Raw genomic sequence first — 21,446 nt, 5'->3', positions numbered from 1 at the left:
TTTGATAAATTTACTGTTGATTTTATTTTTAATTCTTGTTTTGTTTCACTTAGTTGTTACATGTTAAAAAAGTAAAACTAAGCTTAAAGGCAAATCATACAGCTACTGTGTAGTGCAAGATATGAATTAAAAGGCTTACATTTTATTTAATAAAATTAATATTTTAAGAGGCAAACAGAGAAGTCTTTGAGAACAGAGAGTTGGAGCAGAGCTGCAGTTTGTTTCAGATATGTGGAGCATAAAAACTGAATGCTGCTTCTACAGATTCAGTTTGGACTTTGGGGTCAGAAAGCGAACCTGAACCAGATCCTTGTCAAAGTGAACCTGAACCAGATCCTTGTCAAAGTGAACCTGAACCAGATCCTTGTCAAAGTGAACCTGAACCAGATCCTCCTCAAAGTGAACCTGAACCAGATCCTCCTCAAAGTGAACCTGAACCAGATCCTCCTCAAAGTGAACCTGAACCAGATCCTCGTCAAAGTGGTCCATCGTTTACATTACTCCAAAACAGATTAAATAAATGTTTTATCAGCTTTCTGATTTAGATGTAGAGTCTGAGTGGACAAACACACTCAACTGTTGTCTAGTTAATTAACAGAAGGAAACTTTAATGATTCTCTTTCATTCATAACAGAAAGATGGAGGTGGATTATGAGGATGATGCTCTGTTACATGTTTTAAATGAACAGAAAACTGGTGGAAGTTTGGAACAGAAAGAAACATCGTGGACAAGAGAGAATATTAAAACATATACATATATTATATATATATATTAAATATGTATATAATATATATTATATATAATATCTAATATATCTTAGAATATAGAGAATATTAAAATGAATGAATATTATGGTTAGTTGGAGCTGCAATGTCTCCTCTCTGCTGAATGTGACACATGTACCGGACAACAAAGAGCACACTGATAGGAAGTATTGAACTGATAGGAAGCATTGATCTGATCTACACATCTACACACACACACACACACACACACACACACACACATCACACACACACACACACACACACACACACACACACATACACATACACACACACACACACACACACACACACATACACATACACACACACACACACACACACGTTTAAACCATTATCAGGTTCAACAATCTGTCTGCAGTTGGATTTCGTCCCATTCACTCTTTCCTCTGCACCTCCAGCAAACCCTGAGTGCTTTCATTACAACCAGATTGTTCAAATACCCCACCCCACCCCCACTCCCTGCTTTCTTTTTCCCATCTCCGTCTCAAGCTTTTCTCTCAACCCTCTGCAGCCGTCCACGAAGGAGAGTCGCTAAACGAGAAGCACATTTTGGGGCTAATGAGGGAGATGGGCTGTGAAGTTGGGAGGTTTGTTTAATTTCGGGACTCCTTGAGGCTCCAGAGTTTGTTGTATTTATTGAACGTTTATATGTTGTTAAAAACCACAGACTGTATATAAGAAGTGGACATAGTCATGGGGACGTCACTCATTGGTTTGTGGACTGTTATGAAGCCTCAAGTTCAACAATTTTGTTGTGGCCATCTTGGATTACGGCCGGCACCATGTTGTTGTCTTTTTGCAACCAGTGAACAGGAAGTGACCATATATGGACTGAGGAGGAGTGACGTAGAGACGCCGTATACGTCTCTGGTGTCGACCTGTCAATCAGTGTGTAGCCCCGCCCTAAAGCATCCCCTGCTTTATGGTCTGTTTGACTCTAAATGGAGCATCATTTACTAAATGAACATCATGCTGTATTGAAGAAGACTTGAAACTAGAGATTGAGACCATAAACTCATGTTTACAATGTTTACTGAGGGAATAAATCAAGAGAGAAGTAGAGTCATTTTCTCATAGACTTCTATACAACCAGAGGAGTCGCCCCCTGCTGGACAGCAGAGAGAATGCAGCTTTAACACACTTGCACTGCAACAAAACTACTGTGATAGGTTTAGTCAAAGATGGTGGTTTTGTGTTAAAATAACCGTGTTACTTTTGACACATCCAGTCTCCCTATGCAGACTTTGATTAAACATATCTGTGGTTCGTCAAAGACTAAATGTAATCCAGGAGAAAATATGTTCCCTTAAAATGAAATTGACTAAACATGCACTAAACATTTAGGATCGTCTTTTTGAGGAGACTATACTGGAATCTGAAATCTCTCGTATTTACAAGTGAATTTAGGACTAACTAGCGAAACTTTCTTAACACAATTGAACTTCTAAAACATATTTTATCATTAACATCCAGTTTGTTTGCCAGATGCTAATGATGAAACTGTTATTTCTTATTAAAATCAAGGACTCAGTGGTCCACAGTGTGACTGCTCACTGTGGCTCTTATAACATTATATATTTAATATAATCTCATTATGTTGAATCCGTCCTGATGACCTTATCTTTCATGCCAGACACTATGTGTTTCACATTTCTGAGTGCTTCCCTAGCTGCTGCTTAGCTACCTCTGTTGGGTTTGTCTCTATGATCTTAATGTCTCATCACATCGCCTGTCTTCACCTCTTTGACGGGTTCAGACAGCATGACATTGAACGGTATCCTAGTGTTGCAGTAATGTCTGTTATGTTTCTCGGGTAACACATTGCCACAGACAAACATTTGTCTTCTGACAGTAGAAAATGAATTTCTTTCACCAGCATTTCTTCTCCCACCAAATAGACGTTTGTTTTTCTGAATCCTAAAAAGAGAAACTCACAGTTATAGCATGCCATCCGAGGCCACACCCTTCCAAAGTGGCTCTTGTTTTAGCAAACACACAAAACAACCAAACAGAAATGTTTTGCCCCTAGTAATTTTCTGAGGAATTCACGAGGATAATCTAAAGAAGCGCCCTCTGAGACACAGCTGCTGCTGTCAGTGCTGCAGCTCTTTACAAGGAACCCCTTCATTTTAATCTCCTTTTCATGAGAAGCTGAAGGTTTATAATCTGTTCTGGGATTATATCATTAGGTATTTGTGTTTCTGTAAATACTTTCTGAAAACTGTGACTGATTCAGACCTCAGTCTAGTTGTGTTTAATTCACATCTTCTAAATGTATTTATTCTGTTTATCTCATTGAAGAAGGCTCAGTAAATTACTATTTTAATCTAGTTATATCTGAGAGAGCTTCATAGAATAAGAGCTGATCTTTTTAACTGTGTCCAAATGTTGACAGTCAGTATTTTGGTAGGAAGTTTCTCTCATGAAACCCGGTATAAACTAAAACAATGAGAATGACTGACCATTTACTTTCATTATGGTTTGCATTGTGACAGCAGCAGGTGTTTAACAGGATGGCTGCATGCCATTCAGGTTTGTCATTGCAGAGTCCTGGCATCATCACATGCTGGTCCACTGGGACTCTTTAATGATATGTACTCATTATTTATGTAATTAGTTGAACTGCTTTGACATTTCAAAATGCCCTTTAAATAAATTATTCTCCAAGTGTGTGTTTTGTAGCTTTCAACGTCTCCAGTGTGGACCGTGATGTGAGGTCAGAGCAGAAATACCTGGACAGTGAAGTCACTCATGTTTCTATTTGTTTTCCTTGGAGACCATCAGTGACATAGCCCTGAACCAGGACTGTTCATTTCTTTAAAGCTGAATTAATAATCAAACCTTCCAATGGTTGTAAAGATCTACAAAATACTCACTGTAAATGAGGACTTTTATCTTTCTGCTGTTGTTTATTTACTTTGTGCAAGATGTCGGGATGCTGAGTCATCAAGAAAACAGTCGATAGCTCAGAGCAGCGGAGCTCTGTAATGTCTGTCATTGGGGAAACTGTGTGTTATTGTGTAATATTTTCCACTGGCATCTGTTCCCGGCTATTAGCTTAAATGAGCTCCGTCCACAAACCAACACAACGTCACAAAGTAATCCTGTTGTGGTGGAGTTCAGTGGGAATGTGTGTGTATGAGTGTAATGAGGTACTGAGAGATACAGGCTGTGTGTAATCGGCTTCTGTTGTTTCTGGAAATCCTTTCTCTGTTTTTCTCTGTGACAGCGTTCAGAACTCACTTACAGCCTCAAACGGGACCAAATACCTCAAACCCACCGGGAACATGTAGAGCACTGCACCGTTACAAAAGAGCAAAGACATGAAGCACAGGCAGATTCAAGATTTTAATACTGCTCTTTTTCCTCAGCACTGCTTTTTCTGCAGAAACACGACAACATTTTAATAGACGTAAACTACAAACACAAAACAATACAAAAATAAAACAAGGAAAGCTTTCCCTAAATAATCAGGGGAGATTTTCACGCACTTTGAAAGTATTTCAAACATTTCCTGCCCCTCTTCCAGTTGATATATGGAGCATCTGTGTCTGTGTTTGTACTGGAATACTGACAGAATGAAGAAAGTAGAGAAGCCAGAGGAGGCTGGGTTGATTTTGGAGTGTAGTGCATGGACTCAACTATAAAACACCTGAACAAACTGATAAAACCCAGTCATCCAAGCGTTCTGCTGGTGATGTAACTGATAACCAAGGAAGGACTTCTGATTCTGATTATGTTTTTATGTTGTTGAAATACACATCAGCTTGTAATACGCCACCACAAGATGTCAGTTAGTCACATTGCTAAGACTCTCTCTTGTGAAAAGGAAAAGACATAAAGAACGACTAAAAACTTCGGGACATTCCCAGCCCCAGACAAGAGAAAAAACGAGAACAAATACATCAGAACGGTGCACTTATCCTGTGAATTTCACAGTCTGGTTGGCTGTAAACAAGCACAACAGTCTCCAAACACACCAGAGCAATAATCCGTGTTGACCTTAACACGGTGGATGTTAAAGAGGAGCCCAGAGAGGAATGACTGGCTAGACCATATATCAGAAACTGCCGCCTAAAAACTAAAGCTCTTTGAACTCTCTTTCTTTTCTCGGCACGCGTGTGCTGCTTTATAGGAGTGGGTTCTGTGGCTAAGAAAAGGCCTTTGAACACGATGTTGGGAGGTTTGGCTGTGAATGAGCCGTCTGAGGTTTGTCCTTGTGGAGCGCTGGCAGACCTGGCAGAGAAAATAAAAGTCTGACACTTGAGAGTTACATTCACTTGGTGAGTTCCACATTTTGGCAAACGTCATATTAAATCATTCTGTCCATGATGTAGAAGATAACTGCGCTTTTTTTAAACCTTTTTTGTAGATATTTGATTATTGCCTGTTTTAGCTCAAGAATTTAAGCTTGTGTTTACTCTGCACTCTGCAGCTCTGGGGAGTTTTAGCTCCACGTTACCAGAAATGCAAATAACAAATTATAAGATCTACAGGGGCCGATCGCACCGAGACGTGTGTGAGACGTGAGTTTACAACCGTAATTAACGGGGAAACAAATGGATTTAAGCAGCCGTCCAGACCGATCCACCTGGCTGCTCACACAACTCCACGCATGTGTTCATAGATGAGTGTTTGATTAATTCATCATAATTAAAAACTGACAATATCAACCTTTCATCCGTATTTGTCATTGTCCGTTCCTACTGGCATCAAACCAGGAAGTAGTTTCTAAAGTATTAAAGTCTGCCTCTTGCCTGATTTGATTGGCTGCATTGGTCAAGTGTGACATCAAAAAGTTAGACTTTTGCATGTTTAAAAAACGTCTAAAAGACACCTGAAAAAACCCGGCGCAAGAAAGCACTACCAAAGGAAAACAATGGATTAGCCGGGGACACGTTTTGCTTATTTCAAGATAGAATAATTAATAATGGTTCAACTCGCAGCCATAGAAATACTGAATGGACATCAACAGCAAAACACACGATACAAATACAGAAAAAACACATGACAAAAACCAGAATATCATGATATAAGCTACACAAAACAGCTTTCCCGTCACGGCACAGAACAGTGCAGGAAAAGTTATTTCTCAACGGCTCTTCGTTCAGTCCATTTATCGTTCACAGCAGATCCATCTCCACACATCCCAAAGCTTCTGGATGTGTGGAGAGAAAGACGGTGGATCTGTTGACACTGAAGAATCCAACTGGACAAATATAGACAAATATAGAGTTCAGACAGCTTCTACTGTCATCGACCTATTTGCAAAGTTATTGCATTTCTTTATGTGACCATCATCAGTCTTTTTGCAGTTTGTGACTGGGACACTGTAAAGGAAAATAATTATTTATTTTCAGTGCAAGTTCTTTTTGTAATCCCCACGGAGTCGTTGGAGTTGTTTGAAAACCCATTTTTAATACTGAAATCGTGTGGTCATCAGACATCTGCATCACTGTTTTCATTTATACCACTTCCTGCAGCACAAACGCTGATGGGGCCCTTTTCTCCAGACGGTACCCCCCGTATCCAGCAACAGGATTACAGTTGATACTCATAGTTTCTTTCATATAAACACAGAGCCACTGGTTACAGTTGTGTCGATGCAAAAAGGCACTTCTGTTTTCAGTCTGCTACTAAGACCCTTCTAGTCGATTGCACTTAGTTTAATAACTTGTTTAGGTTTCACCACCATCCGACTCTGTTGGATGACTTTAAACCATCCTGATCCCCACAGTGGTTCAGCACATTACAATATGCTGTAATCTTAAATTCATCATTCAGTGTGTCTAAAATAGATGATCCAGCCCGTAGTGTTTGTTATTTTCAACACAGGATAGTAAGTGCCACTTTTCAAATTGTGGATATCTGATATTGGACTGAAAATTTGAATTTTTACCACCATAGCAGGATTTCTCAAGTCCTGATGTGCCCTCTGCCTCCAATGTCTTTACAAGTGTTTGCAGTTTATTGCATCTTAGAAATAAGATGGCTTTAAGGATGCTAGATTGTTATTTGTTGGGCAGTGTCCTTGCATCAGGGGTAACTCATAGTCCAAACCCCCGTTTTGTTGCAAAGATGGAGGTGGCTGAGGAGTGTGACATCGGTCGATCTCGGGCTGTTTGTGGGGTAGTGTACTGTTTCCCCCATTCTCCAGGCAGGTCTTTATCCCCTCCAGCTCCATGGGATCAGGATCTGCCGGGCCCAGCTCCAGCTCCATTCCTGCCTTGGACTGCCTCCTCTTTCGGACACAGATGATTGCCCCAGCCACCGAGGCCAACCCCATCACCAGTGCCAGTGCAGCCATGGCGGGGATGAGCGTGTACGTCAGCGGGCTCTGTGTCTCCACCGTGGACTCCGAGGATGACAGTGGCAGCCCTTCGGTTCGAGCCTCTGTACACGACCCTGTTTCCACGGAGCTGTTGGCCCTTGAGTTGACTCTTTCACCCAGAGGACTGGCACAGACTGAGTAGGTACAGTTGGGTCTCAACCCACGCAAGGTGTACTCAGGGTAGGATGCCGGTACGCTCAGGATGATGGGGCGGCGGTCAGGCCCTGAAAGGTTACGGTAGGTCAACCTGATGCCACGGATGTGTGGCCGTGTCTCGATGAAACGGTGCAGGTCCAGAAGGATGGAAGTGGAGGTGACCTGCCGTGAACTGATAGCATCATGGTCAGCCGGCTTCACAGGGTCAACACGCAAAACTTCTGTTGCTGAAGGTTTCGGCGTCTCAGGAACCTCTTCCACATTTTCACAGTAGAGGCCAGAGGTTCCCAACGGACACAGACAGCTGAGTTGACCCAACGGATCAAAATTACAAGTGCCCCCATTGAGGCAGATGTTAGGTGGGCAGATGTGCTCCCCTAGCTCCCCACTGGTGGAGCTTGGGGAGACTGCAGTTTGTGGTGAAAGGGCGCTGTCTGTCTTTGAGGAGACGGTGGCCTCACTGGGTGGAGGAGGAGGAGGAATAGCGTTGGTATGGATGGTCTCTGGAGATGTGGTGGGCATCTGGGGAACCGGAGTACTTCCAATGGGGGAGCCAATCAGCAGCGTTGTCGTAGGTGGACACCCAAAATCTTTGTGCTCCAGCGCCGAAAGCATCTTCCCAGCGTTAACTAGAGGGAAGTGACATCTGGTTTCCTCAGGCCTCCCGAGATTCACATCCTTATCCTTCAGCCAAACAGGGAACCAGGCTAATGGACACAAGCAGTTAAACGGGTTCTCAGCTGCAGTCAGGTGCATCAACCTTGGGAACGTCTGGAAGAAACTCTGGGAAAATCCTTGGAGATTAAGCCCACTGAGATCCAGTTCCTGAAGCCCACTCAGTTTCTGGAAGTCCTCCACCCTGAGTTCGCCCAATGGGTTGGTAGCCAGGCTGAGCTTGATCAGCCCCTTGAGGGAGTCCTGCTTCAGGGACTGGGGCACCTCAGTTAACTGGTTTGTGGAGATGTCAAGCTCATGGAGGTTTCCCAGGGAAGCTATTAGGCCCTCATCCAAGGTGGTAAGCCCCAGCGAGGCCACCTTAAGGGCCTCCAGGTGGGGAGTCTGAAGGTCTGATGGTCCCAGGGTTGGGATGTTGTTGTAGCTGAGGTCTAGAAGCAGAAGTCTCGGGAAACGAAGGGATGGCAGAGAGCTGAGCTGGTTTCCTTGGAGCTTAAGTTCCAGTAGCATCTCTAAACCTTCAAAAGCTTCCGAATGGATGCTCTGAATGCGGTTTGCGTGGAGATACAGCCTCTCCAGCTGGACCAACCCAGAAAAACTGTCCTTGGAAATGTGGGCAATGTCGTTAGAGGACAGGTCCAAGTTCTTCAGCTTTGACAGCATCTCAAACACACCATCTGGAATCTCTGCCAGCTCGTTCTGGCTCAGATCGAGCAACTCCAGCTCCCCCAGGCCTTTGAAGTCCTCTTGGGTCAAAGTGTCGATGCCGTTCTGGAAGATGTATAGATTTTGGGTGGTGGTGGGAACCCGAGGCACAATGCTGGAGCGCCGATGAATGCAGAATATGGAGTCCTGGCCCTGACAGGAACAGTCGGCTGGGCAGTCAGAGGATGACACCAGACCAGACGAGAGGAAGAGGAGCAGGAAGTAAGTCAGCATGATGTCAGGTCTTAAACTCTGAAAGACATGAGGGACAGAAAACGGTTGGTGTTAATCTCCATTCTCTTAATAAGCAGGTCACAGTTAAAAAGTGAGGGTTTACAGTAGGAAACAAATTGAGACATAAAAAAGGCTGTAAATAGTTAGACTGTTAACAAAGTCATTACTGAGGAAGAAATGAAAGTTATGCAAGAAGTCTTTTCCTCAATCTATTTCCTAAACCCTTAATTCTATTTGCTCATAATAAATGCCAGAGGAATTTGTCTTTATCCCTCCAACAAACGCGTCCATACACTCACATTCAAACAAGCTCATTAATCAACATCCTTAGCTTACACACACACACACACACACACACACACACACACACACACACACACACACACACACACACACACACACACACACACACATATATATATAATCCAACGGTAACACTGACTGCTCCTTCATAGTGAATATTTAGTTTTGTTTGTTTGAGGCCTCAGGTTGACACAGCCCACCCAGGGTGACCCCTCCTGGGGTAAGTGAGAAACCCCGTCAGCCTCCTCTGTGTGTTTACGACACGGCCCTTTGACCGTGAAACCAAGTCTGCAGTAATGCAGCTCGACACTGAGCACCACATGGCTGCTACATACAAACACATCCAAGGTAAAAAAACACACACACACACACACACACACACACACACACACACACACACAAAAAACACACACACACACACACACACACACACACACACACACAGACACACACATACACACACACATACAATCTCTCTTTTGACATTTGCAGAAACAATAACACGTGGTTCAAGTTGTGAAACAATCTGTTACAACGTAACGCAACAACGCTCTCTCTGTGAGGTTGTTTGTGTCTCTTTTTAGTTATTTAATTTGTCTTTGAGGTTGTTTTGTTTCTCGTTGTGGGGCCTTAGCGCAGTAGGTGTGTTCAGTAATCCATCCATGTCATTGGTAGTAAAATTGATTTTAATGAAAAGTATAGAGGAACATAAAACGGCAGCATTCAAACAACGTCTCTAACATGGAGTTAAAAAACTGTAGCAGTTCAGAAGAACTGGGAAATGTTTGTCATCAAATTCAGCTCATATATCTTCATCACCCCTTTCTCCCCCTCCTCCCCTCTGACCTGGTTAAATCAGTCCAGGACTCCTGAGGTGGAAGTGATGGTAAAACTACGATGTTTTATTAAAGACAGGAGGACGACTCTGTTGGCTTTCTGCCCTCTGTCTCCTCCATTCACTCCTCTCCTCATAACACACAAAGGTCAGAGCCCGTCAGCTGGCAGCAATTTACTATATTCTCTCAGAATCAGTCTTTATTCAGCACAAAGGGAAGACGGGGGAAGGAAAGGAAGTAAGTGAAGGAAACAAAAAAGTGAAAAGCATCAATATCTTTGTGACAAACACAAGATTTAAGAACCAAATTTGGGACTTCAACAGTAGCTATTACAAACCTCGAATAACAGAAAACTAGCTGCCGCTGACACAAACACAATGTCTAATAAATCCCTCTCAATGTGCCTCGTCTTGTTCTAAACCACAGAGTGATGTCTGATCTTTGACGGGCTCTCAGGTTTCATGAATCTGTTTTAAAGTACAGTCTGGTTTCCGTAGAGACTTGTTTTAGCAGTCAGTGTTTCTCTTTTTGGGGCCAGAACTTGAAAATGGCGGGAACATCTGTTCATAAATCCTGCTTGTACGTACAAGACAAACTTTCATTCAGAAGAACAAACATTCCTCCTGCAGCAGATGAATGAGGAAGCAGCCGTCAGGTCAAAGTTCAAGTAAAGGTGAACAAGATTTACTTTTAATGATAATTCAAGATTTAATTTGGAGGAATGAAAATATAGTCTAGCCAAACTACAGTACAGTGAAGCATGAACCCATCCAAGTAACAATAAGTAAAACAAATTTTGGAATAAAACTCAATGTGCAGAATCAGATTCTGTGTCTGTCACGTGTTCGACTATCATTCAACTGAATGTAAAATGACTGAGACACTAAAATGTTTGTGCAATTATTACGTCTTCCAAAACATAAAAAAAAAAGATCTGTCATCACTTTGCTAAAGTCACAGAAATAGAGCTGTTATCAACGCCATTATTCTCACTGATAATCCCCACGACGCACACACACACACACACACACACACACACACACACACACACACACACACACACACACACACACACACACAGAGGCATTTCACTGCCTTTGTTTGAGGTGCAGGTCTAAGTTTAGAGTCGAGCTCTTCTTCAGAATCGACAACAGAACAATAACAGGTTATAATAAGAGCAGCTCCTCATTCCTCTCTGGGTGCTGCTGTCACACTGACTGAATGATCCGATGACGGAGGAATGAATAGAATATGGATGAAAGAATGATTGTGGATCAGAGCGAAGAGAAGAGAACAGAGAAACTACTCGCTTTGCACACATCTGGATGTATTGTCTGAAGGAAAACACTCGTCTGCAATGTTAAATCCCAAGTACACAGTGTGTGTGTGTGTGTGTGTGTGTGTGTGTGTGTGTGTGTGTGTGTGTGTGTGTGTGTGTGTGTGTGTGTGTGTGTGTGTGTGAGCTGCGACGTGTGGGTGGTCAGGTAGAAACAAACCACCACAGAAGAAGAGGATTCAACCTGCTGAAGCCTCCTTGTTTAAGAAACTGAATCCCTTCACGCTTCAGGGGTGTTACTCTGTAGCTGAACCTGACCTCTGACCTCCCAGCGGGGCGGGCTGAGACAGAGGGTTCAGTAAAGACCTTCTTATCTGAGGCTAAATTAAGCGCACTGAGCATGCTCAGAATCTTCTTCTCTGGTACTTGACGTATAGTGAAGGCTACGGAGTCTGAGCTTTATAAAAGTCTGTGTAGAAGTCTGACAAGTTCTGAATCTAAAGCTCTGAAGACAAACATCAAACACCAGACCGGCAGAAAAGTCCTTGACCCAATATTCTAAAAGAACCTCCAGGAGAACCGTCGGTTTGTTGTTGTACTTCTCCCACCGCTGCTTGATGTTCTGATACGACAACTGTGTTTAAAATGTCTCATCAGAATCCTTTAAACAAGGCTGCAGGAGGAGAAGAGACTGAAGTAAGTTCTTCTTCATCATCATCATCGTTCCTCCTCTGGTGTTTCATATTAGGAACCTGCTGTCAAAATATGCAGAACGTTCTAACTCTGAGTTGAAGAACAGGTTCTCTTCTCCGTCTTGAATTCCTGATTCAAAGAGACGAAGAGTTCTTCTTCTTCTTCTTCCTCAGCTCTCTGTAGCAGAGAGGAGAAGGACCCAACATCGCCGTCAACGTGACAAGAAACAGAACACACACACATTCCTGCACATGTTCACACAAACACACACACAGCTGGATTCTGTTACCCACAATGCACTGCAGCCATCTCTCACTGTGAGACTGTGAGTCCTCCCTCGTGATAGGAGCGAGAGGGACGGGTATGGATGGAGGGAGTCCCATAAGGTCCTGTCCTCTGCTGATCCACTGACTATTATTACTATTAACTATTATTACTATTAGCTATTATTACTATTAGCTATTATTACTATTAACTATTATTACTATTAACTATTATTACTATTAGCTATTATTACTATTAGCTATTATTACTATTAACTATTATTTATTACTATTATTTATTAGCTATTATTACTATTAACTATTATTACTATTATTATTACTATTAACTATTATTACTATTAGCTATTATTACTATTAACTATTATTACTATTAGCTATTATTACTATTAACTATTATTACTATTAACTATTATTTATTATTAACTATTATTATTACTATTATTACTATTAACTATTATTACTATTAACTATTATTACTATTAACTATTATTACTATTAACTATTATTACTAATAACCAAGAGACGAGGCTGCTACATTACAAGGTGGATATTGTTTCTGGAGGTTTGGTTGTGATTCTTTAAAGCATTATGCTCAACAGTAGTGGTGTAACGGATCATAAAACTCACGGATCGGATCAATGCAAAATAAAAATGGGAGCAAACTTTTGGGGTCTTTTAGGGTCCAGACTATTTTTATAAGTATCAGAGCTGCTTCTGCAGCAGTGAAACGCTGTCATTGTCGTGTCATTGCTCTCATTCCTGACGGGGGTGAGTCCTGATATCAAAGGAGAGCTCCACCCTTGTGGTTGGATGTTGGCGGGTGGAGAGGCTCGGTGTTCTTCTTTTATTTACAGCATAATGAAGATGAAAGAAGCCAACAATCGGAAACAAACAGCGGCTGTGATGAAAGAGAGACGTTGGATCGGTAGCAAAGGTTCAGGTGTTCATAAGGTTTTACATGTGAGCTTTTAGAGGAAAAGAAACACAAATAAATGACTCTCTATATACTTATATTTGCTGCTTTCTTTTAAACATTTGATGTGTCTTTTGCTAAACATGCTTTTGTGCACAGGAAGTGTTTTTTAACTTCCATTTTATAAGCAGAGTTTGAACAAGCAGCAATGTCCACTAGACTGAGCGAACACAGAACGTTAATCTATGGATAGAAATCCACAACAGTGACCTCTAATCACTAAAGATGAAGCTTAAATCAAACAATGCAGATGTCCAGGGTCACAGCGTTAAGGGAACATGGTGAGGGAGGGTTGGGAGGGACTGTGGGAGAGGAAGGAATGAAGGTAAAAGAAGAAGAGACGGGATCATAAATTGTGTTATAAACCTGGTCTACGGGGAGATTACTTCATTTCACGGAGGAGAGTCAGTGTACGGACCTTCCTCCACTCCTTTAAACCGCTTTATGACGTGAACTAAGCGGAGAACGTGAAACATCCGGAGCATCTCAGTCAGCTTTCTATCGGCAGTAAACACCTGACGACGGTGACAACTGCTGTCTAGACCGAGCAACGGCAGCTGAGAGTTTATTTAAGGACCAAGAGAGACTTAAAATCATTAGAACAAGACTTCACTGTGAGGCAGAGAGCAGGAAGAACACCAATATATATCACAGGAAACACATTAAAACATGTATGAGGTGTGTTACATTCACACTTTTCTTTACCGTCTTCACTTTCTCTAAAGCGACGTTTTTACTCGTAGTGAAGCACCACTTTCACAAAGGACAGTTGGTTTTTAGATGCTTTAGAAACAGGAGGTCTTACAAATCTACATTTGAATGTTGAGATGTTTCCTGTCATCACATTGCATCCTCGTGTTTGTAGAGACGCAACACCAGAAACAAAATGACCCGAGGACGCTCTCATCAAAACCTCCCTCTAAAGTCTGTACATATTAAAGCGAGGCCTGCTGACGTAGACTGAACCTGGTCATCCACTATCTCTTCATTGCACACAGACTGACATTAATTCAAACACAACCTGCAGAGAATACAGAGCGTGAACACACCTTCAGAGGATTAACCCGCCTGGTTCATTCATCACATCCTGATTCAGGACCAGTTCATCAACATCGGGTTTTTTCCACTGAGGAGATAAAAGTCTGACAGAAGCACAGCCGTCTGTCAGCAGCTGTAAATAATCATGACACCTGCACTCGAACACAACGTCTTGTACAGAGTGAACTCCTGTTTCCCCTGAAGCAGTGAGGCGTCATTAGTTCTGTTGTCACTCAACACTCTGAGACAGCTGACAGAATTGTTTTCCATGCAGAGAACTTTAATGTTCTTGTTTTTAATGCATCCTTCTATTAATGTTGTACAAGTCTAGACAGATCCTGTACCTCTACATCTGATCTGTACTTTAACAAACTGTCACATACGTCTCTATACTGCAGTAAAGATGGAAAACCTTTAAAATACAGTGAAAAGTAAAAGTCTCCCCCTGCTGATTAGTGATGTAACGGACCGTTATGGATCCATACTGATCCCCTCACGGATTAACTACACAGTTCACCGTTAACCACCACAGTGTAAATAAAGTTTTACTGACGATCGTTATCCTCCAATATTCAGTAAAATATGAGATCAGGACGTCATTTATGCTTCTAGTCTCTGATCTCTGATAATGTTACATCGTAAACAACCAATCTGTGTTTAAACCAACAGGAGAGCTAGTGTTTAAGCACCGCTAACAGGAGGAGCTAACGTTAGCAGCACTAACAGGAGGAGAGCTAGTAACGTTGCTGCTAGTAACGTTAGCAGCACCGCTAACAGGAGGAGAGCTAGTAACGTTAGCAGCACCGCTAACAGGAGGAGAGCTAGTAACGTTAGCAGCACCGCTAACAGGAGGAGAGCTAGTAACGTTAGCAGCACCGCTAACAGGAGGAGAGCTGTAACGTTAGCAGCACCTCTAACGGCTAACAGGAGGAGAGCTAGTAACGTTAGCAGCACCTCTAACGGCTAACAGGAGGAGAGCTGTAACGTTAGCAGCACCTCTAACGGCTAACAGGAGGAGAGCTAGTAACGTTAGCAGCACCGCTGACGGCTAACAGGAGGAGAGCTAGTAACGTTAGCAGCACCGTTAACGGCTAACAGGAGGAGAGCTAGTAACGTTAGCAGCACCGCTAACAGCCGTTAGCAGCACCGCTAACAGGAGGGAGAGTAACGTTAGCAGCAGCACGGCTAACAGGAGGAGAGCTAGTAACGTTAGCAGCACCGCTAACGGCTAACAGGAGGAGAGCTAGTAACGTTAGCAGCACCGCTAACGGCTAACAGAGGTTCAGTTCAGTTACATTATGATGCGTTCAGGCTCTGTTCAGTTAAATGAGTATTGTCTGAAGGTAAATTATAACGTTATCATGATGTGTTCAATGTAATCTGTAAAATGTAGCGTTGGTGATAAACTTTATGTACATTTAACGACACAGCAACAAAAAATCTGTAACAATCACGTCTGCAGGTCGTATCTGACACAAAAAAACACACTGTCGCACCCTGAACGCTGCACACACACACACACACACACACACACACACACACACACACACACACACACACACACACACACACACACACACACACACACACACACACACAGTGAAACAGACCCCTGCTGCTGAATCCCCTCATTAACCCCAGTGTTAGGTCAGCGAGTGTGGACGGACTCACTGCTGAAAGAGACTTCTATAGGACACACACACACACACACACACACACACACACACACACACACACACAAAGATTGTAATTGGATTATAAATCAGCAAATGTATTCATCTACAGAGAATCCAGAACGATGTTTTAACTCGAGGCTGAAACAGTGTGTGTGTGTGTGTGTGTGTGTGTGTGTGTGTGTGTGTGTGTGTGTGTGTGTGTGTGTGTGTGTGTGTGTTTACTTTGTCACTTTTTCTATTTACCTAAACTCCTGACAGATCTTTTAAAGTAAACACACACACACTCTCGTTGCCTCTGCTGGACGGAGAATCAATTAGAGCCGAGCTGTGTGTGTGTGTGTGTGTGTGTGTGTGTGTGTGTGTGTGTGTGTGTGTGTGTGTGTGTGTGTGTGTGAGTGTGTGTGTGTGTGTGTGGTTGAAGACCCTCATGTTTTAACTCTTTGTGGTTCTGATCAGAGCTGAACCTCGCCGTGTTCTACTTTCTTATTTTCTAAAAGTGCAGGACCTTTAGGGGCGGGCTTTTCACAGATAACTGTCCTTGATTGTTCAAACACTCGTGTAATACTACATTCATAAAGCCAGGAAGTACTATTGATTTAGGACCTATTTTAGGATGAGAGGAGGGCATTTCTCTTTACTTTGAAAACATTTAAATAAACCTTCTGCTTTGCTTCGAGACAAAGAAAGAGATTGGCGAGCGGTAGAAAAGAATGAGAGAAGACTAATAAATCTCCATCAGACACCGTGCATCAGTGAATAACACGCAGCAGTCATATAAAGTTTGCTTTGGTGAATCAATATCAGTGTCATTAAAATATATATAGTTTGGAAGAATATACTCACATTTTGAAATACTGTCAACATACTATTGTTAAAACATCTGTCCTCTATAGAAACATGAATATGTCCAATAACTCCAGAGCCTTGTTCTAAATGCATTGAAGAAGAGATGTAATCAGTCCTCTTGATGCTGGGTTCACCAGCATCACAGAGGAGTGAGTGATGAGCGTCCTCTCTACGCTGCAAACAACCTACCCTGCAATAGTTGATTAGAAAATGAAGATTGATTTATAGAAGAATATATTTCTTCACTGTGTTTTTTTGATGAAAATGAACCGCAGAGTGTGTTTACCTGTGTGTCTTTATAATCGCCATGGAAACAACACAATTATGCCTACCGGGGTTAAAGCTAAGAGTCTCGTGTGTTCGGCTGCAACAGTGGAACCTACGAGTGATTGAGCTGAATGGGGTCAAGGGTCACGCTGACTGTTTGTTTTCCTCTCTCTGTGAGAGTGAATTGACTTTGGGAGGAAGGACAGTAGGACTCGCACTCCTCACCAGCTATGAAATAACTCTGCACACACTGACAATAGGAAGACAGCTGACGCAACAACCGTGAAATAAATTTAATTAGGAAGAGATTCCTTAACTGCATTGTTCAATGATTTGAAACGATAACAGACCTGGTCTCACAAAAAAGAAGCTGAAAGAACCTTCAGTGAAACATGAAGTTCTCATCAGGACAGCAGCCAGATTATAGTTCACAAGAATGGAATTATATTCTCTCTCCTGTCCACCAGGGGGCGACTCCTCTGGTTGTATAGAAGTCTATGAGAAAATGACTCTACTTCTCTCTTGATTTATTCCCTCAGTAAACATTGTAAACATGAGTTTATGGTCTCAATCTCTAGTTTCAAGTCTTCTTCAATACAGCATGATGTTCATTTAGTAAATGATGCTCCATTTAGAGTCAAACAGACCATAAAGCAGGGGATGCTTTAGGGGCGGGGCCTAAAACGGCGTATCAGCTCCTCCTCCTGTAGCTCGGAGCTTATTGGGTGACTTTGAAGAAATGCTGAGCGAGCAGAAAGTCAAAGCTGCTCTGAAGTGTGAAGGAATGAGACACGACTGCAGAAGAACCCCGACACACACACACACACACACACACACACACACACACACACACACACACACACACACACACTCTCCTCCAGTAGACTCTGAGAACTCTCGTTGTCTCAAACTCAATAAAACTAGTATAAATAGAATCCTAACAATACTCAGATGACTGTTTGATAAATGTCCTTTTTGGTTTTAAATTATTATTAGAATACATTTAAACTGACTAAAGACAGAGAATATTCCCAGATAGTTGTTTTAATCCTCGCTGTAACACCTTTAAGTGTTTTCTAACTTTAATATCTGAAATGGGTCGATGACGTCACGCTCCTCTCAGATTCCTGTAAAGATCATATCGTCTGCTTCTTTCATGAGAACATGTGAGTAGTGTGGTGGAAGCTTCTGATCTCGTGTTGAGTGTGAATCTAATCGGAGGTCATTTCCTCCCGTTAGCTGTGAGGAAACAAACAGGTTCTCATCATCAGAGAACCTCTGACAGAACCATGTCTCTTTCTGCTGCAACACCTTTCAGAAACGTCAGCTCATCTCGTCATTCCAGTGAAATCCACAATGTTCTTAGATTTCAGATCAATAGCGTCACACCGTTTAACTGAAGACACACTGACTACGGTTACAGGTCACATTATGAGCTGTACGCTTCATGCACATGTAAACAGATAATAAGGACTGTTGTCTTTCAGAATAAGGGACAAAAAATGATTATTTTGCCGCATTTTACTCCGTCTATTATGTTTCCCTCCCTGTGAATAAAGTCAGCAGTCAGACTTTTATCATCAGAGAGTTGATTTCAGTCTCAATCAAACCCGACACACACACACACACACACACAAACACACATATTCAGTTCACTTCTCCGTCCATCAGTCTGTTACCGTGACGACAGAAGAGCGCTGCTCGTGTCTCGGCTCAGCTAGCCTCCATTGAAAGGAACAGCGTCTGCTCTAAAACCTTTTTACCGTGTAGACGGAGACTTAAAGGAACAGTGTGTCTGCATTTATTAGTAGAACTCTACTATGAATAAGTGTGACAACGCTAGTTAATAATTAGAGCATCTGAACCATGGAAAACCGCTGCTAGCTTGATGCTAACTCGTTGCTAAATAAACTTTGATGGAATCCAAACATCCTTCATACCTGCAGGCCTCTCGCTCTGTTTAGTGTGCACGCTGTGTGTGTGCCGTCTCTCTTCACACACTTAAACGTTTGCATGTGCACACACACACACACACACACACACACACACACACACACACACACACACACACACAGCGTGTCCAGTGTGTGTGTGTGGTGTGCGTGTGTCAGAGTCAAGTGCAGAGAAATGAAACTGAGGACTGAGATGTTTTTATCACCAGATAAACCCGATTAGCTTCTCCGCTAATGCTAACAACACGAGTTTGTCTTGTTCTTCAAACATAAATAAAACAAATCAGACATTAACATTCTGTCCCTGTGAGACTCACAGCCACCCTAAAGCGTTCAAACTCAACGTTCACAGCCGTTTGAAGTTGCTGCTCGGTGTAATTAAACTTCGCTTTCTGCTTATTGTGATATTTGTGTTCTTGTTTTATAGCAGAAACCAGCACAGCAGCGTCGGCCACAAGCCGTGAAACGTGTCCTCAGAGAGCCTCTCACGTCCACAGTCGCTTTATTTGGATACTTTGTATTTCATGGTCGTTTCACGCCTCTCTTTGAACTTCTTTTATTGAGGGTTTTTTGTTTTGTGCGATGTTGTCAGACCCTATAACATTTATTTAGTGTGTTACAGTAGAATGTGCAAGTTTACACAGTTTATTCTTTAAATGCATGTAAACAAAGACCATATACCTCTAATATAATGTGACAAAGACATCTGCAAGTCCGAGTCAAATCTCAAGTCACTGCGTTTGTGCAATTTAAAGGTGCAAGATCCCAGATGGGGAGCATGTAGGGCCTCTACGGCTCTCAACATGTCCATGGCCAAAAGTGCTAACAGCGCTAACCATGCTAACATCAGTAAAAGTGCTGACAAGCTAACAGTGTTTACCTGAAGGGATGACTGAGAAGTCTCCTCTTTATTCATGTAAACGGATAAACAGTGATGGAACCATTATGAACAGACCTCTCTCTCTCTCTCTCTGTCTCTCTGTCTCTCTCTCTCTCTCTCTCTCTCTCTCTCTCTCTCTCTCTCTCTGTCTCTCTCTCTCTCTCTCTCTCTCTCTGTCTCTCTCTCTCTCTCTCTCTCTCTCTCTCTTTCTCTCTCTCTCTATCTGTCTCTCTCTCTCTATCTGTCTCTCTGCCTGTCTGTCTATCTCTCTCTCTGTCTCTCTCTGTCTCTCTCTCTCTCTGTCTCTCTCTCTCTCTATCTGTCTGTCTCTCTCTCTCTCTGTCTCTCTCTCTCTCTCTCTCTCTCTGTCTCTCTCTCTGTGTCTGTCTCTCTCTCTCTCTCTGTGTCTCTCTCTCTGTCTGTCTCTCTCTGTCTCTCTCTCTCTGTCTCTCTCTCTCTGTCTCTCTCTCTGTCTCTCTCTCTGTGTCTGTCTCTCTCTCTCTCTCTTCTGCTCTGTCAGTTTGGTGTCCTGGTCTCTGGGTGGACCGGTCCCCCTTTGACTTCTGACCTCTAATCCTCTGCCAGCTGCAGAGAGGCCTCATTAACATTCACACACACACACACTAACACACACACACACACACACACACACACACACACACACACACACACACACACACACACACACACACACACACACACACACACACACACACACACCCTCAGGTGGAGGTGTGATCTTAACGACTTATGACAGCTCAGGTGTCAGGTCAGAATATAGAAGCGTTCTTTGTAACCGTCACTGATCTGTTCAGATATCATTCATCCAGATGTTTCCTGATGTGAAGCGTAGAATTTGCTCCATTTTGAGATCTTTAACGTAAAAAAGGCAGATATTGTTCCAAACTCGTGGAATAAAGGATGAGGTCTGATGGGATCAGACGGTTCATATGAATACTCTTTTTGTACGTTTTCACGCTAAAGTCAGATTTCTGCTCGTTACATGAAAACAGTGTTTTTCAAAATAAACTTTCATCTTCCATTCAGGTTAAATGAGTATTATCTGAAGGTAAATTATAACGTTATCATGATGTGTTCAATGTAATCTGTAAAATGTAGTGTTGGTGATAAACTAGAATAAATCCAGTAGTTTGAAGATGTTTTCACATTAATATAAATAGATATTAGAGATGAATTATGATGTTTAACTTCCTAACACTAGCTCTAAGATTATAACACATCATTAACACTAATAATGAAGAGATCTGTTTTAATCCATAAGAATACAATATTTTATTTCCTTATCATTTGATCTGTGTGTTTATATGAAGCAAAAAAAACTCAACATAAATGACTATAACAAAGTAAAAGTATATCATCGTATTTTAGATGGTTTACCGACTTCAGAGCGTTAACAAAATTACAAATGACAAAGAAACAAATATTCTGGATCCTTGTAGAGCAGCTGCTATAATCAAACAACAAAGAGATCTGTATCTGACAATATGGATCATTAATGATCGGTTATTAGT

General features: G+C 42.1%; 1 protein-coding gene across 1 annotated transcript in view; it reads right to left on the bottom strand.

Moving 5' to 3' along the window:
- Positions 1-4,148: 4,148 nt before the first annotated feature.
- The window catches only part of vasna (vasorin a), a 20,678-nt gene continuing 3,380 nt past the window's right edge, over positions 4,149-21,446 (bottom strand). Inside the window, exon 2 of the mRNA XM_054603973.1 lies at positions 4,149-8,908. Coding sequence (XP_054459948.1) covers positions 6,767-8,890 — 2,124 coding nt within the window. The 5' untranslated portion in view covers positions 8,891-8,908 and the 3' untranslated portion in view covers positions 4,149-6,766. The remainder of the gene's footprint in view (positions 8,909-21,446) is intronic.

This window comes from Anoplopoma fimbria, chromosome 9, assembly GCF_027596085.1.
Source record: "Anoplopoma fimbria isolate UVic2021 breed Golden Eagle Sablefish chromosome 9, Afim_UVic_2022, whole genome shotgun sequence".
Lineage (NCBI taxonomy): Eukaryota > Metazoa > Chordata > Actinopteri > Perciformes > Anoplopomatidae > Anoplopoma > Anoplopoma fimbria.
This window is presented reverse-complemented; position numbering and strand designations above follow the sequence as displayed.